A 19,218-nucleotide genomic window follows, 5' to 3' on the forward strand; every position below is an offset into this window, starting at 1 on the left:
GCCTTTTACCTTTACCCTGTATGTGTCACTCTTTTTCAAATGTGTTTCCTGTAAACAACATATTGTAGGATTATGGTTTTTAATCCATTCTGCTATCTGCTTCCATTTTATGGGAGAGTTCATCTCATTCACATTCACAGTTATGATTACTATCTGTGTCTTTTTCTCCATCCTTTTCCCCCTGTTTATGCTTTTCTTTCTCCTTTCTCCTTTCCCCCCTTCACTAGTGTTTTGCTTTTGACCACCACCTCCTTCAGTCCCTCCTCGCTTCTATTATCCCTTTCCCTTTTCTTCCCCTTTACCCTTACTGCTTTTTCCCTCCCTTCTTTCCCCCCCCCTCCTTTTTCTTTCCCCTTTTTCCCTCCTACTGCCTATAGGGCAAGTTAGATTTCTATACCTAACTGATTATGTTATTCCCTTCTTGAGCCAAATCTGATGAGAGTAAGGTTCAAACAATGCTCACCCCCCCTTCTTTCCCTCTGCTGTAATAGGATTTTGTGTCTTTTCCTATAATGTAATTTACCTTTGTCTGCCTCCTTCTTTCTCAGTACATTTTCTAAGATCAGACTAATCCACTTACTTGGATCCATTTAATCCACTTGATTAGATTTTTTTTATCATTACATCAAAGTCAACTAATATCCACCCCCTTTATGTATACTCCTTTAACATGGTGAAATAACAATACAGTTCTGAAGAGCTGCAAGTATCATCTTCCCTTGCAGGGATGTAAACAGTCCGCCCTTATTAACAACATATTGTATCTTTCTGTCCCATTTACCTTTTTATGTCTTTCTTGAATCTTGTACTTGAAGATCCAATTTTTTGTTGAGCTCTTTTTTTTTTATCAGGAAGGTTTAGAAGTCCCCTATTTCATTGAATATCTATCTCCTCCCTTGAAAAATCTGCTCATTTTTGCTGGGTAGTTGAACCTTGACTACAATCCAAGGTCCTTATGGAATATCATGTTCCACGCCCTAAGGTCTTTTAATGTAGAAGCTGCAAGATCCTGTGTAATCCTTACTGTGGTTCCATGATATTTAAATTGTTTTGTGTAATCCTTATAGTGGTTCCATGATATTTAAATTGTTTCTTTCTGGCTGTTTGCAGCACCTTCTCTTTCCTCTCGTAATTTTGGAATTTTGCTATTATATTCCTTGGCGTCTTCAATTTGGGATCTCTTTCAGGTGGTGAGTGGTGTATTCTTTCTATGGTTATTTTACCTTCTGGTTCTAGGACTTCAGGGCAGTTTTCCTTTATGATTTCCTGAAAGATACTGTCCAGGCTCTTTTTCTCATCATGATTTTCAGGTAGTCCAACAATTTTTAAATTGTCTCTCCTGAATCAATTTTCCAGGTCAGTTGTTTTACCAATGAGGTATTTTATGTTTTTATCTATTTTTTTCATTTTTTTTGTTTCTGTTTGACTGATTCTTGCTCTCTCATTAAGTCATTAGTTTCCATTTGTTCAATTCTAGTTTTTAACAGATTGTTTTCTTCTGTTAGTTTTTGTACTTCCTTCTTCAATTAGCCAATTATGATTTTAGGGACTCGTTTTCTTCAGCATGCTTTTTTTTCCAATTGGCCAACTGTATTTTTTAAGGACTCTTCTACCTCTCTCATTTGACTTTTAAAATCCTTCTTGAGCTCTTCTAAGAAGCCTTTTTGGGCTTCCGACCAGTTCATATTTCCTTTTGACATTGCAGATGTGGGTTTGTTGACAATATTGTCCTCTTCAGAATTTCTGTCTTGATCTTCACTCTTCTCATAATATGAATCTATGGTACATTTCTTTTTACTCATAGTGTTTCTTTATTCCCTGGCCTTTAAAGAGATTGAGCTCTCCTGCTGGGGAGCAGAGAGCACTGACCCAAGCTTCTTGTGTTGGGAGCCTGGGTCTTGGTCACTGGCTTTGTGTGCTGGGGCCTCTTATGTTGGTAATTAGAGGCTGTAGGGTTCTGGCAGCTTACCTTGTGTTCTGGAGTCAACAAGGCTGGAACTTTCAGGCAATTCTAGGTTGCCTGCTTTTCCTTTCCTTTAGCTTTCTTCAGCTCCTTTTAGATGGGTGGTGCAGGGTGTTTATCTTCCTGGGGCCCCTTGCAGTTCTGCCTCCCTTATTTTTGCTGAGGCACTGGGAGACCCATTTGCTGGGCTGCTGCACTGCTGCTACCCATCATTCTTCTAGTTCAGCTGTTCCAGGGTTTTTTTCTGGGGTGATATTTTCTGGGTTTTCAGAGGTTGATAGGGGAGAATGAAAGCGACTACCTTTTTACTCCACCATCTTGGGTCCCAGAAGTGGAACTCCCTATTAGCCAAATTCTGATGTTCCCAGAGAAGACCCTTAGTGAGGCCCAAGGCAAAAATTTTGAGAAAAAACTATCCCAACACAAAGGGTCCAAAATGGCCCAATTGACATACATATTACATTAGGTGGTTCATTCAAGGCTGATTTTTTAAACACGACCACAAATTCCATTGTTATTAAGTAACAACACTACACTCCTCACCCAGTATTCTCTACAACCAGTAACTCTTCTGTGATAAAAATCAATGTCAAAAAAGCATTTGCCCCCACTCCCATGCAAGATACATGCCTATCCAGCATCCCTGCAGAATCAGCTTGAAGGACTATCAATAGCTACTGTTAGATGAGTCTGAGAAGAATGAAAATGTTTCTGTTAAATACAAAAGGAAAGAGTGGATTCTTGGGCTTGAAGACAACTTTACATGTTAAGCCATGTCCCTAAGAGTTGAAGAATCTTATATTAATAATAAATGTAGTGGAAAGGACACTAGATATGGATTCAAAGAAACCAGATTCAAATCACAGCTCTACTACTTTTTCCTTCTTTGACTTAAACCTGTGTTGGCCTGTTTTCTCATCTTTAAAATGAAAAAGTTAAACTAGATGATTTCTAAAGACCCTTCTAACCCTAATCTGAGCCTATGATCCTACTTGTCAATATTATCCTTTTTGTGACATTCAGTATCAAAATGTATTAAACCAAACCTTGTTTCTTTTTTTCAGACCCTTCTAAACTTCATCTTCGATATCTCTTCCAAATGATAAATTTCATTGTGTTTCTATTAGCCCTAAGTGCAGCTGATCCTCCGTTCTTAAATTTCTAAAACTGAATCAATGGCTTTGAATGCAACTGATTTGCTTTTAGCTACAAAGCAACAGCACCAAAAATGGCTTCATAGTCGCTTATTTCTAATAACAAGACTCTGTAACAAGTAGGGCAAATAGTTTTGGAGGTTGTGTGGGAAAGGAGGGCAGAACAATGCACATTTTGATATTTCTTGACATTTAAAAGTAGGAATTTGTCCCTGGTTCATATTGAAATGTAATGTCAAATTTTATCCGTTCTTGTTGAGGAAGAAACCCTTCCAAATTCTCTACAATATACACTACATATAGGCTAAATAACATATAGCAGAGAAGAAAGGGAGAGCTTTTAGATGTTATCAGTCTTTACCCTGAAATGCAGAGAATCTCATCAGGTCTCTTTCTGTTCATATTCATTAACCTGGAGCACGGAGTATTAGAAAGAGCAATGAATCTGGGAACTGGGAAAACCTGGACACCATGGCAAGTCAGCTAACTACACAGCCTCAGTGTATCATCTGCAAAATGGGAAGAATTAGATTTGATAATATCTAAAATCCTACCCAACCCTCACTCTACAATCCTATGAACAAATATTCATCAAGTACCTTCTATGCAAAGTACAGTACAAAGCCCTAGGGGGAAGAAATGACATTTAAATAAGATAATACTCTTTGTCCTTGAACTGATTATAACAGCTAGCAGACAGATAAGGTATAAAAGCATTTATAAACACTTACTATATTGCAAGCACTGTGCTAAGTGCTGGGGACATGACAACAGACAAAAATGATTCCTATCCTCAAGGAGCTCACATTTTAATGGGGAAGACAAAGTACAAACAACTATGTACATGCAGAATATGTACAGAACAAATTAGAGGAAATCTCGAAGAAAAAGTAAGTTAAATACAACAGGGCTCATCAGTTTGGAAAATAAAAAAAGAAGGCTTTGATGGAATGGTTACCTAGGATCACAGATTTTTCTTCCATGCTTCATGCCCTGCAGCCTCCTGTCTGGACTTAGAACTCCCATCCCAAGACCATGCTAATAGATAACAACTCTCTAAATCTAGCCAGTCCCAGCCACCTGATTTTGTCTTTTTCATGCCATGCCAGTGCCAAGCAAACCAACCCTTCCAGACTTTTCACCTCTAACTCTGGAAATTATAATCAAATCAAGATTACTATTGTTCCTGGAAGGGGCAGGTATATTGATCGCCTAGGGTTCCACTCACTATCCCTATGACTTCATCCTTCCCTGGCCAACACTCCTCTGAGTAGGGAGTCCAGCCCTACCGGGATACAAATTTCTTGAGAACAGTGAATGTCTCTCTTTGTATTTGAATTTGTAGCCCCAGTGCTTGAGATAGAGTATGGGCTTATTAATGCTGTTTCATGCAGTTATTCACACATCTAGAGCTGGAAGGGACCTTAGAGAGTCCAACCTCTTCAATATGAAAAAAATTTGCTCTTATCCATAACAATTAAAAAGCCAAGAAGGCTTCTAGCACTTTGGATAAATTTGCAAGGTCAATATGCAAAACACTTGCACAGGATGAAGCAGAGGGCTGTACCAGAGAGTGAAAACTTAAACAGGTTCAGTTATCCCTTCCACAATCTCAGGGCCTAGGGGTACAGAACCCCCATGATCTGGAAAATACACATAAAAAATTTTGGCCCTCCCTTCATACCAGAGGAGAAGTCTGATTTTTTTTCTTTTTCTTTTATAGGGTGTTTACTGTACTTTATTATAAAATTCAGATTAATCATTTCTGAGTTTCTACACTTTTTCTCTGTTGTCCACTGGCCTTTGCATGTCCTCTGTGGCTTCCACAAAACTCCCCAAAATTCCCATTTACAGTAATTTTTATGCCACCCCACAATATATCGAAACCATGATGGGGAAAGTCATATTGTGCAAGTGATAACTATACTATGCTGGGAAGGCTCCACGTATGGATCCAAAAACTGTGTTGACTTTCTGAGAACCAGGTTAGCTAAGTACAGAGGGGCTTAGTGATAAATACTTTGGTCATGACAACCATGAAACAAAGTATAAAATGCCTTTAGTCCTATGCAATCCTCTTCTATTCTTCCCAATAAAATAGCAGGGGTACATGAGGAAACAGAAGATACAAAGAATCACATTGTTTTTAAGCCACTTACAAACATTAATTTAACAGCTGCAGCTCTAAATGTGGGATCTTTGTCCAATGACCATAAAAAGACAAACTGTAACAGAAATGAATCACATCTGTCTTGCTAATCTCACTATTAAAGAAACCAGAACTTGGGGGCTGAATGGAAGCATGGTTCACAGGTTCTCACTGAAGAAGAAAAAAAAAAGTTTACCAGAGTTGATTTTCTTGTTATCCAAAGGCAACAAGAAACAATGTCATGAGACACTAAGTCATCTAATGCTATAAGACTAACGATGAGCATTTGGGGGAAAAAAGACCACCATGAATATAACTGCAGTTAACACAATAACATCTATTATAGAGGAAAAGAAAGAATTCTATGAAGAATTTGAATAAATGAAAATTTTTTTATTAAGCACTGTACTAAGTATTAGGGATACAAAAAAAAAGAGAGAGACAGTATCTGCTCTCAAAGAACCCACACCATTACTGAGGAAGACAACCCAAAGAGGCTCAGATTCTTTTTTTTTTAGTTTTCAACATTCATTTCCACAAGTTTTTGAATTCCAAATTTATACTCCATCTCCCCCCTCCTCCCACCCCAAGATGGCATGCATTCTGAATATCCCTTCCCCTAGTCTGTCCTCTCTTCTATCTCTCTCCCCTTCTCTTATCCCCTTCCCCTTCTATTTTCCTGTAGAGCAGGATAGACTTCTGTACCCCATTTTCTGTATTTCTTATTTCCCAGTAGCATGTGAAAACATTTTTTTAAACATGTTTTTAAAACCTTAGCTTTCAAATTTTCTTTCTTCCTCCCTCCCCACCCACCCTCATTGAAAAGGCAAGCAACTCAATATAGGTTGCACATGTGCAGTTATTCAAAACACATCCATAGTAGACAAGAGGCTCAGATTCTTATAATCTAGCCAAAGCCTTAGATTCTTAAAATGTAGCCACTACTCAGGTTCTTGTAATCTAGCCACTAGACAATAGCTTATTAATGTCCAGACTCCTTACGAGTCTGCCCAATATGACAGATATTCTAATAAACCTTGTCTTTGGCTGAAAGAAGGCTTGCATCGAATTATTTCAGACAGGACCCACATGTTGTGATTTTGGGGGTCCCAGCACCCCTAAGCCCCTAAACCTCAACATTTTGGTGGCCCATATGGGGAAACTGCCTAACCCCAAGTTCTTTTCTAGCCAAGACTGGAAGGTATGTAAGCCTCCCCCAGCCCTTTCTTGCTCTGCAGCTGGGCATTGATCTCCAAGCACCAAGGCTTGGAGGTGCTTTTTGGGCAGACAGTTAGGAGGCTATCACTTGGCCTGACACTCTCAGGCTCTTGGTCCACTGGGTCAGTTCCAGGCCTGGGACCTGGGTACACCTTCTGCAGCACAGAGGACAAGGACGGATGCCCTATCTGGAAGTGCCCAACTCTGTCAATTCTCTTGGCACTAGAGAATTGGGTAAAACTGCAATTGCTTTTTGGTTCCCTGAGGCTTACTTACTTCCTTCCCTCTAAACTCCTGAATTCTCCTTCACGAGGATTACAGGGAAAAGTTAGAACAGCTAAAAATATCTTGGCAGATTCTGAACGTTTTGTGATTGATCATTAAGGAATTTTGAAACTCCTGCTTACAACCCTGGTCTCTCTTTCTCCCACTCCCTTCCCTTGATTCAAGAGGGTATCTGTTAACCCCTCTCACAGGAGAAGAGAGTTTCACCCTTTACCCCTCACCTTTGATTTTGCCCTCCCCAACGTGAAAAAGGAAGGAGGGTGGAGGGGCTTTAGCAGGGGTCCCACTGGCAATGGCCTTGGACCCTGGGGCAGCCTTTGCCTGGAAACATCACCCAGATTCAGCATATCTTGCTCAAGGTAAAGAAGCTATCCTCTGAACTTGGGTAAGCATGCTCTTTTACAGTTGTAGTTTTAACTGTTAATGAGATATAAAGTAATTGAAGTCACCTGATTAGTAATGGGTTTGTTTCAAGTTTCAAATTGGAAAACTTTTTCTATCAGGTCAAGCAACTTTTCATAATTTGATTACTGCTAAAATAATTTGGCTGTTGGTTATTGTCTTACTGTTTAAACTAACCAAAAAACTTGTTGAGGTTATGGCTTGCTGAGAATTTGCAAGTGTATAGAAATCTCTAATGATTGGCTTTTTACACCAGGACAAATTTAAGTTTGAGATGTAAAACCTGGAAAAGTTTTTCCTAAACTGTGATTAGTGAAACTTGCTGTTTGAGGTAAAAGCTCAGGTGAATTTATTTTGAGTTGTTTGATGGATCATAATCCATAGATAATCAATAATCCACCATCTGAGAGAAATGCCACAAGCTACTCATAGAGAATGTGATACTGGTGAGAAGTCAGCACCAGGAAAAGCAGAAAGGACAATTTTAGCCTCAGTCTAAGATGGGATCCTCCTGGCTCAGTTTCCCCATTATATTCCTTTGAAAAGGAATGTTACCCACCTGGCTATTCCTGAGTCTGGTTATGAGGTGGATTGGATACTGCATGGCTGGAAAACTGAATTATCTTTATCCAAACAGAGCTAAGGTTGTTTTATCCTGCCACATCTGGGCCCTGCAGTCTTTTCAGCGAGATTTGTGTCTTCCAGACTACAGGCCATTCACCCACAGTTGGTAGCAAACAGCGAGTACCAGCCAATGTCCCCCCATCTTTCCCTGGATGCAGCTTGTGCTTGGTTTCAGTCAACCTCCTGTTTGAGACCCCCTCAAGGCAGGGACAGCTCTATGTTCCTTGCCAGCAGGAAGCAGTTTCAGAAACCAAGACCTTTACCCCTTACCCCAAAAGAATTTGGGTCCCATTTGTTTGAGGGGGGAATGATGAAGATAGGATCTAGACCCCAAAAAAGAAAAACCCTGGACTTTCCCACATGGCCAAATCTCTGGCATTCCCCTTAGGTTATAATCCCATCAACTGGCCTTTCATTGTGGCTAAACCCAATCTCCCAATTCTGTTACCCTTAACCTAGTCTAACCTTCAATTGTCTTACCTCCCTATGGTCCCTGGCCATTTCCCACATTTAATCCTAGTTAGGCTACATTCTCCCTTGGCCGCATGGTCCATGTCCCAGGAGTTCCATTCACCCAAGCTCACTGGCCACTCCCATTCAGATCTTCCTGAGACCCCTCCTCCAGTCACCCCAAACTAGTTGGCCACTCCTAGATCCCTCCCACAGTCTTTCTGTATCCATTTTGTCTCCATTAAGGTGCTCAGATTCTTATAATCTAGCCAAACAAAGCCTTAGATTCTTAAAATCTAGCCACTGCTCAGATTCTTGTAATCTAGCCAATAGCTTATTAATGTTAAGACTCCTTAAGGGTCTGCCCAATATGACAGATGTTCTAATAAACCTTGTCTTCGGCTGAAAAAAAAAAAAAAGACAACACAAAGACAGAGTTCAACTGCAAGTGAAGAGGCCCACAAATCCTAAGACTGTAATGGCAAAGCAAATAGCAAGGTCCAGTGATGCATGAGCTATTCTGACAATCTGAACTAAAGAAGAGGGAAGTTACCATGATTACCAAAATGGCAAGCCACACCCTGATGCTCCCAGGTAAAATAAAATGGAAACTTAGAGGGAACAACACCAGTAAGAAAAATAGTACCCTCACTCCCCAAAGCACCATACCTTATAGAGAAAAACTGTTGAAACAACTGTTTTAAAAAACTGTTGTAAGAATGTACACTTACTGCAACATCCCAACGAGAAGGAAAAGGTTCTCAATCTTCTCTAATATGACTGCAATTACCACTACTCCTTAGTTCTAGACAGGAGTATAAGGAATCAAATTACCCAGTTAGGCCCTCATGCTAAAAACTCACTCAAAATTGCTAAGTTCAACTTTATAATCAAGAGGGAAATATCTGACATCTCCTATTCTTACTACAAAGTCTTGTAGTAACTTGAGATATTGCAGTTTATAAAAGTGAAGATCTTTCACATGACTGGTATCTATATCCCACCCAAGATCAGAAGCAGTTCAACATCATCCTACGACAGAATTAAACGGCTTTTTAAAAATGATTTTTTGCTTAGAAGTAAATTTTCTTTTAAAATGTCAACAAAATGAATTGTGAGTACTATTATTATAATTATATAATTATAATTTGTTCTCCATTTAAGATAATGTCCTCATGCTTACAGTGATATCACTACAAAGATAGAAAAGAGGTGGACCAATGCAATTTTTTCATAATTATTTTTAGTCATTGGTTGCTTTGCTTTAAATGAGTAATTTAGGGCTCTTCCTATTGGTTATAAGAGTGTTAATTAGAACATGTAACTCAGAAAACTGGAATAAATTTGGTTAATTTTTCAAAAAACACTAAATGATTTGATCTTGATGTTCCTCTGAGAAAGGAGATCTTAACTTGTGTGTGTGTGTTATGGACCCTTTGGCAATTTAGTGAAACCTACCAACCACTTTTCAGAATCATGTTTTTAAATCCATAAAATAAAATCCACAGAATCACAAAAGAAAGAAATAATACTGAAATGCAGTTATCAAAATGTTTTTTTACACAAACCCAGAGATCCCAGGTTAAGAATCCCTCCTCCAGTAGGAACATCAAAAGAGTCTGACCTCTTGTGCAAGAAAATGTTATATGGTTAAAATATAAGTTATCTCCCTAAGCAGAAGATTTTGTTTCTCATAAACTGTATAACTATATATTTAAATTTTTAAGAGGAGAAAAGTAAAACAATCCATCAATCACTGTAATGGAAGTGTAGTATGGTGTAAAGAACAGTTCATTTGGAATCAGAGAACCTGATGTTCAAGTCCCAGCTCTGCCTTCTAAAGTAAGACAATTCTTGTACTACCTACTTGCTATCAGGATAAAATAAGAATATGTGAAAAGTGCTTTGTAAGGTATATTGTCTTCTGTATAAGTCATTATTATTGCAGAAGTTTAGGTACTGAACATCAAATCATTACCCATTCTGTTATTCAGACCACTCCACAGTGCTAGATTTTCATTTTCCACTGAAATTAAAGCATTTGGTCAAATCTATCAATTCCAGTAAAGGCTTATTCTGTAACCCTGGGAAAATCATTATATACTGTGCATCTACTTTCTCTGGCTTATCAAAGGTTTTCCTTGCTTTTATTAGTCTACAGCTAGTTAGGGAGAATTCTGTAGAAAGTTATAGCAATACCATGAGGCATGTTTTTCCCTTGTGACTAAGCAAAGGCACTCCTTTCTGACCTGGAACTATGACACAAAATAGTGAAAGGGTAATAGAACCGACAAAAGCAAGGAAGCAACATAAGAAAGAAGAGTAAACCCTTAGGCTTTCAACCACCAAAGCACCTTTCATTCCCACTTTAATAGGCCTAGGTGGTGTTACTGCGTCTTTCATGGGGTCTGAAAACAGGCTGGTGAGAACAGTCTTGAGGCATTAATACCAAGAGCAGGGAATCAAAGGATTTGTGGTTGAATCCTGACTCTGTCCTTTAGGAAATGTAATCAGTGTTATCAGCAGCTTCTTCTGAAGAATTATTTTCTTCTTTGACCTATAAAGTCACTATTAGATTACCTCAGCAGTATATTATTATATTACCTCTACCTTAGAAGAGTCTTCATTAGTCTTTCTAATAATTGGATCATGCTTTGCATCCCTTATTACCTGGGTGATCTTGGGCAAAGTCTTTGCTCTTCTATGTTGAAGATGAGGTTCCTCATCTGTAAAAGGAGGGGGGGAAGTGGACTGGATATCTAAGAGCCTATGAAATAGGGAAGGGAAGAGGACACGAAAAGAGGAGGAGAAAAGGAGAGTGTCAGGGGGAGAGGGACAGGCCGGAGAGAATGACTTAGAAGGAGAGAGAGAAAGAGAAACAGAGACAGAGAGAAAAGAAAGAAAAGACAGTGAGAGGGAAGGAGGAAGAGAAAGAGACAGAAGGAGAGACAGTGTCAGAGAGAAGGAGGGAGAGACACAGAGAGGCAGACACACCAAGACAGAAGCAGAGAGGCACAGACAGAAAAGAGGAGGGAGAGAGAAAGGAGAAAGGGAGAGACAGAGAGGAAGGGAAGAAGAAGGAGAAAGGCAGAGAGACAAGGGTAGGGACCGAGGGGCTGACCCGCTGGAAATGCACAGAGACCGAGAGAGGGCTGGAAGCGGCCCCCGCCCCCAGGAGCGTCCGGCTTAGGACCCGAGGCCGGCCAGCTCACCATACTGCCTGTTCTCCGGGTCCGGATGAAAGGTGAAGTGAGCCACATGCCGCCACTGGGCCACATCCCCGGCTGCCGAAGGCAGAACGGAGAGCCGCCCGAGGCGAGAGCCTCCCCGCTGGCAACGGAGCCTGGCTGCCTCCATGACGCCGGCCCGAACTCGCCCCCACCGCGCGGTCGAAGCCACCGCCGCCGCCGCCATCCTCTGGTACCACCAGCCTAAGGCTGTCTGGAGGTACGGCCGAGTACACGCTGCCGGGATGTGGGGTAGGGAGGAGGGACGGAGGAGACACCTCGATTGGCTAGGCCGACAGGACGGTCACGTGAGACGGGCCAATCGCAGCTCGGGATTCGGGGGCGGGGACAGGGCACGGAAGAAATCTGGGCGAGTTTTGTTGAAGAGTGGGCATGCGTACTAGGAAAAGGGAGGAAGAACGGTGTTGGAGGCGGGGCTAGTAAGGTCGCTGCTCTGAACTCCGCTTTAGACGTCCCTGGGCTTGGCTATGATCTGGACCTGGTCTAGCACAACTACGATTTTTCTAGTACAACCTACCATGTATTTTTTTTTGAAGGGAAGGAGCAGCTTTTTAACCTAACGCCTTTATTCCACTTTTTAACCTCTTGTCTACTAGTTCATGCCACCTGTTGTCGTTCAGTTTAGAAATGAACTTTGTAAAAAGTAGCTGTGTTACTCTTTTGGAGTTATCAGTTTCTGAAGAATGGTCACCACGTTCGTCTAAATCCGGAGAGTGCTATCCCGCCCCTTAATTAGTGCCTTCATTTATGTTAAATAGTTTGATTCCACCCACCCACCCACCCACCCCCGTCTTTTCTGGATTTAGTTTAGCCAAATAACATTTTCCTTCCGCAAATCTTAAATGAATGTTAGCACTCCAGGAACCTAATGGAGTCAATGTTTTAAAGGATTTAGCAAATCTTGTCTCAAGAGCTTCACTTAGATGAGGCTGTGCAGTGTCCAAAAATTAAGTCAAAATGGTACTGTCCTAGGTCATTAGGACTTTACCAATGAATGGAGAATGTGTTGTGACAGACTAATTCTAAAAAGAAATGTTAGCCACTAAATGCAAAAAAGGGAAAGGAAGATAAAGATTTTTTTGTTTGTTTTTGTTTCGGGAAGTCAATGAGGTTAAGTGACTTGGCCAGGGTCACACAGTTAATAAATGTTTGAGACCAGATTTGAATTCAGGCCCTGCGGACTTTAGGGCCGGTGCGCTACCCACTGTACCACCTTGCTGCCCCTGAAGTTAAAGGTGAAAAAGAAGAAAAGGGAACTAAAATGATCCCTAGACCTGTTTGCCCCTCCCTATACCAACAGGTCCTCAAACACTAGGAAGAAGGGAAGAGGAAGAAAAAGCTGGATAGATATTCTTAAGACACTTTATACCGAGGATTTAAAGCTGGCAAGAGAAAAGTTAGAATATAGATTCCTGTGGTTCCCATCTTAATTGCTAATACTATAATCATAAAACTTGCTTTTTAAACATTTTTCTTGCATTTTTCCCCACCTGTATTTTATAATTCTGTTTAGTTGTGCTGTTTGCTTTTTTTGTGAGTAGACTGAAGACATGTTTTAAACAATGAAAAGAAGTGACAGACTGGAACAAAGTTTGGAGAAAAGTTACTATATCTCTGTGGAATTTATCCAGGGATCACATAGCACTCTGGTGCCCACTCTCCAGAAACTGAAGATAACTCCAAACCAGTACCTCAACTACTTTTTACAAAGTTCAATTCCAAACTGAATGACCACAGGTGTAAGCTCTGTGGGTGTAAGTAGGTTAGACTACATTTTCTGTACAGTCTCTTCTCCCTTTAAAATTCTGTGATTCTGAGAGCCAAAACCTTCCCAATGTCATGGTCCTCTTCCAGAATGAAGGACAAACAACAATAATAACAACAGCCAAGAAGGACACATATAAAATAAGTCAGGCACAGAATCTCCTACAGTGGATTTAAATTTCCTCACAAGAGTTATCCAAAAGTGAAATGGGATGTTTGGGAAGGTGGGTTCCTTCTCTTTCAACTGAGGCTGAATGGCCAGATATCTGGTATGTCATAGTTAGTACTTTTTGCATGTGGGTTGGCTTCTAAGGTCTCTTCCAACTCTAAAATTCTGTGATTCTTCTTTAAAAGTTTAATAGAATTCTCTTGTGGATCTAGCAAGACCCAAAGGTATTTCCCCCCCTTTAGTAGTTTCCTTTACAACTGGGTCTATTTCCTTTTTTAATTTTTAATTTTTGAAGATACTCCTCTAATTCTTCTGAGGCAGGATAAGCACCAGATCCCTGCAGATTATATTTATTTTAAGGTCCTGATCTCCCTTTATAGGATATCCCTCATCTCTCATGGGAATATTCATCAGTGGCACCGCATCCCACCTCTGCAATAAGTTTTCTCTGTTTCTTTCCACTTCACCCTTTTCAATCCTTGCCTTTCCCTCTTTGTTCATTCTCCTCTAGGCTCTCTTTCCTGAGAGGCTTACAGGAATTATTTTGGCTTGATTTTCAGCCTTTGACTTGAGTATGGGTACAATACATATTCTTTCTCTGTCTTCTTCCTTCCCTCCCTACATTCTGTAATTTAGTCCCCCCCCAAAAAAAATCATTGATTCCCTGTTGGTTACATTCTATCGAAGAAAACAATATGAAAATAAGTAGGTATATACCAGATATTTAATGAGTATCTGGGTTCCTGAAAAACGCAATTAATCTGTAATATTTCAAGCCTGTTTCTCCATTATCACTTTTGTTGATTTCTGCTTTCACCCCAGTCATGCTGTGTAGAAAGAAATTTAGAAACCAATTTCTTCTCTCTCCATTATTTTGTTGTTGCCTTTATTTGCTGAATTTGTTTGCTCTTCTTATATTTTTATTGTCTTGGGTCTTTGTGAAGCAAACAATTTCTTCAGGTCTGTTTTTCTTTCTAGCAAGGCTTTAAATGCCTCTTTTTTAATTGAATGTCCATCTTTTGTTATTAATGGTTAGGTGCATATTTGCAGAATAGGTCACTTTGAGCAGTTTTTAAGTTCTTTTACTTTTCAGAATACATTATTCCATTCCTTCCTGAGGGTTTCTAGTGAGTGAAAAATAACTTTGTGTTATTTTAATTTCCTTTCATTTACATTTAAAGGTCTTTTTCCTAGTCACTTGCAAAATACATTGTTGTTAATGAAATTGTTAAATTTAACCACTATGTCTAGGAGTTTGTAGCTTTGCATTATTGCTGGTTTCTGTTGTTGGTTTTGCTTCATTTTTTTCTGTAGGTGACCTGTGTGGATTGTTTCGATTGACACTTTGTTTTCTGTGTTCAGGCATCTTAGACGGCTTTCTTGTTTTATTTCTTGCATTGTGTTTAGGTTTGGGGTTTTTTTTAACTTGTGTTCCTTTAGGAGACCTATAATCCTTAGGTTGTTTCTATGAATCCTGTCCTTGAGATCAATATGTTTTGTATGTATGGAGATCATGCTTTCTTTTAAAGTTATTACTTTTTGATTCTATTGTTCCAAAGTATCCTTCATTGCCACGAGTTTGCATTCCCAATCAATTATTTTCTCTTTTGTTTCTTTGGTGAGACTTGCTCCCATGGATTCAAGTTTTTCTATTCTGCCAACTATTTCTGATGTACAGATCATAACTTTTGATTTCACAATTCTTATTTCTCTTTTATATCATTCAGGGACATCCTTCTATGATTATTTGCTCTCTTGAGAATCCACTGGGTCCTTTGCCTCATGAGGTGTTGATTCACTTTCTTTTATCTTGCAATATTTATTCAAAGGTGCCTGAATTCTTTTGCCCAATTTGGAGATCATGTTCTCTTTCACTATTAATATCTTCATATCTTCCCTATTGGTTTATCTACTTGTGTTCAAGATCTTTAGTTAAATTTTCCTCCTTTCGAGATCTTGAGTACTTTCAATCTTTTTTCCCCTTTATTTTCCCCTATTAATGACTTAATGACTCCCTCCCCTTTGATGATAGTTTCCCTGGGGGCTAGATCTCAAAGCTATCCCAGCATCCTTCCACAATGGGCAATTCATAGTTCACCAGCCTTAGTCTTTGCCTTCTGGGCAAATTGTCCCCCAGTAGATACTAGTAGATACTAGGCTCTTTCTTTCAGTAGTAGTCAAGTGCCTACACATGTGTCCTGCCCCAGATCCTTATGTTCCTCAGCTCTCTGGCTGAGGTCTGTTGCAGCAGAGAGCACTACCCCACTCTTATTCCTTGCTGCTATCCCGCAGTTGCAGTCTGAACACATTTCTATCATTTGGATCTCTAAGACACTGGAAATAATGGGGGAAGGAAGATGAGAGCTGAGTTCTGCTGCAAAGCATAGATTGTCTTGTGCAGCCCTGATGCCTGGAGCATGGTGAGTGGTGGGGTGCTGAGTAAACACATTAAGTGTTAAGGAATATTGTGTTAGCTTATCAGACCTCCTTTGGATTCTTGGTGTCCTAGACATTGGAAATAGCTGAAATTGCTTTATCTCTTATGCATGATTCTTGTTTTGGAGAGATTTAAGAAGTAGTGAGGATTGGAGAAAATATCTACTCATCTGTCTTGTTGCTACATCCATCTTGGTGATGTATGTGATTCCATATTACCATATTCTCTGTTGTCCCTTGCTACAATGCAAGTGCAGATCCACAGAACACCAAAATTAACAATACCAATGTTATTTCTACTTTTATGTAAATAACCCAATTTTACTGAGCCTTCAACGTCTCAATAAATCTGATTCTAAAGAGCCTTTGGGATCTAATGTATATTTAGGCACTCTGTCATCCTTGTTCTATCAAGCAATGGGTCAACAATAATTTGTCATATTATGTATAAAGAGAAGCAAAAATAGTTCCTGCCATCAAGAAGCTCCCAATCTAATGGGGAAGACAACATGTAAATAACTAAGTGCGTACAATATATATATACTAAATATCTGGCTTCCTCCAAATCCTAGCTAAAATCCTACCTTCTACAAGAAGATCTTCCCAATCCCCTTAATACTGGTATCTTCCCTCTATTAATTACCTTGAATTTATCTCATATATATATATATACACACACACACACACAACATACACATATATACACACATACATACATATACATATATACATATATGTACATATACACACATACATATATGTATATGCATATACACACATATATCTGTGTACATATAAGTATATACACACATATATACACACACATATATGTAAATATAGGTACACACACTTTTTTTCTGAATATACTAGGCCTTGTTCATACCCCATTGGTAAATAATAATTTTAATAATAGGACTAAATTTCTCTGTAAATCGCTGTCACATTAAAATACAAAAATCCGTAAACAAGCAGACAGTTAACAAACATTAGATTTGGTCCTACTGGAAATTCTTAACCACATACTAGTCTCTTCTTGAATCAAATTTCAAAATGCTTTGTCTCCTAGTTAGTACAAATCACTGCATTTCTCTAACAAAGTAATGAAGATACTGCTAGTGCAAGCAGACAAACCCATTCAACTACTTTGGTTGGTTTTTCAGAAGGATTTCTTTTTTCTAAGCCAATATTGGTCTCAAATAGTAGTTTGGATAATTTTTATAGCTGCAATCTAATAACTACATAACAAGTGACTTCACAAGAACCAAACTATGTAGCAACGGACATGCATTAGGGGATTCAATGCATTCTACATATCTGGCAGAAATTATACTATTAAAATGCTAGTAGAGTGAACCTATAGTTTGAACTGGTTCTTAAATGTTCATTTTTTTTTCTTCTGCTTCAGCTTCAAGTCTAAAAGATCTTGCTTTTCTACAAGGCTTTCTTTTGCCTAAAGTGATCCTTACCTTGTACCAGAGCTTGATATAATACTCTTGAACAAAGCATGGAATTACTGTTAATTGGTATTGTTGCTTCAGTACAAAATTTTTGGTGGAAGTTTTTGTCTAATAGTCCAACAATATTGTTGTACTAGTCTTATATGCCAGACACTATATATTCAGAAACCAGACCAAGAGGCTTCTAAGTGGTGCAGTAGAGAGAGTATTGGACTTGGAGTAAGTTCTGATTTCAACTCTGGCCTTAGACTCTTATTAGCTATGAAACCTTGAACAAGTCACTTCACCTTTTAGATAAATCACTATATAAATGCTAACTATTAAGACAAAGCAGCATATATTTGATAAAAATTTAATTAATTCAATAAACATTATTAAGCACCTACTACGTGCCACATACCTTGGTAAACTCCAAGGATACAAATAAGAAAAATACAGACAGCCCTTGCTCTCCAGGAACTTAATAGTCAAAGGTGACAATACACAAAAGGAAGCTGAAAAGGGAAGGAGGGCAAGAGGTGCCAGAGGGCTCGTGTGTACATGATGGGTCTTTTTTGTTATCACAAAAGTTGATTTTATTCAAATAAGTAAATACCATAGTGACAAATATATTCTTGCTATTGCGCATAAGAGTGTGTATTTAGAATGAAGTTTACCCTACTGTTAAAGTAGACTCCAAAGCAGTCACAAAGTAAACTAATGAAAGACTTTTGTGACCAGATTACTGGTAACCACCAAATGGCTATTAAAATTCAGAGCTTCATTACTGAGTTCATGTACTGCAAATGAACTTTCACTCCTATGAAATCTGATGCAAAAAGAATAGTCTGACTCTACCAGTAACCTCTCCCCTATCCAAAAAAGGAGGAAGTGCAAAGAGACTATACCTTGTAAAAGTGTATCTCCTGTCTCTAGGACAAAACGCTGTACATGTATTCCTGATGAGTGCCTTTTTGGAAGCAACTGTGAAAATTTTACCAGGAATGGGAAATGTAGTATTGCCTCAATAATGGTACAACCTGCTGCATTTACTATTAGGTACCTTGGTTTGCCACAAACATATTCTTTAAGAAGGCATTTATTAAATGAGCACACTGGTATGCAAAATGCCTAATGACTAATGTACAAATTGTCACCATTGATGATCTCACTGTTTTTTACAATGATATAACTGTACTTTATAATAATATCGAGGCATGTAACCTTGGCTGGGCCTGACTCAGGCCAGTCCCTTGGTAGGTTAGGTTTTACTTTGGGATAAACTGAGGTACTTGTGTGTCACTGAACAGTTAACTGAAGGAGATTTACTTAGTCAATGCTGGAGAAGAATATTCAAAAGAACAATTAGAACGACTTGGTTGATTCAGCAAAGTGAAACTCCCTTTGTGACCCATCTGCCAAAAATATGAAAATCCCTCCAGTTCCTTCTAGCTGCTATGTACTCAAGACAAGAAAATGACATCAAGAGTCTGAGACCTTAGTCCCCCTGAGTCAACCAAATCTCGAGGAATATCTCAATTCCTTTTAAGGAAAAACTAGCCTAACCTGGATGAATGGAGGGGTTAGAATATTATTCTTTCCACACCAGGAATCCTGATACTGGTGAGCTGAGAGTAGGACCACCATTGCTCTCTGATTACAGAATTGAAAAGAACATACATTGTTATTTTTATTTTGTTTGGGGTTTTTTGAGGCAATTGGGGTTAAGTGACTTGCCCAGGGTCACACAGCTAGTATGTGACAAGTGTTTGGTCTGAGGCCAGATTTGAACTCAGGTTGTCCTGACTTCAGGACCAGTGCTCTATCCACTGCACCACCTACCTGCCCCTGAAAGAACATACATTGTTGTAAATCTTATACTACAGATTTTTAAATGATCCTTTAAAAAATATATAATAT

At 39.1% G+C, this 19,218-nt stretch overlaps 1 protein-coding gene across 1 annotated transcript in view; it reads right to left on the minus strand.

Moving 5' to 3' along the window:
* BCKDHB (branched chain keto acid dehydrogenase E1 subunit beta) overlaps positions 1-11,733 on the minus strand; it is a 157,972-nt gene extending 146,239 nt beyond the window's left edge. Inside the window, exon 1 of the mRNA XM_020975510.2 lies at positions 11,458-11,733. Within this exon, the coding sequence (XP_020831169.1) occupies positions 11,458-11,659 (202 nt within the window). The 5' untranslated portion in view covers positions 11,660-11,733. The remainder of the gene's footprint in view (positions 1-11,457) is intronic.
* Positions 11,734-19,218: the final 7,485 nt, after the last annotated feature.

This window comes from Phascolarctos cinereus, unplaced genomic scaffold, assembly GCF_003287225.1.
Source record: "Phascolarctos cinereus isolate Bilbo 61053 unplaced genomic scaffold, phaCin_HiC Scaffold_5;HRSCAF=322, whole genome shotgun sequence".
Taxonomy (NCBI): Eukaryota; Metazoa; Chordata; class Mammalia; order Diprotodontia; family Phascolarctidae; genus Phascolarctos; species Phascolarctos cinereus.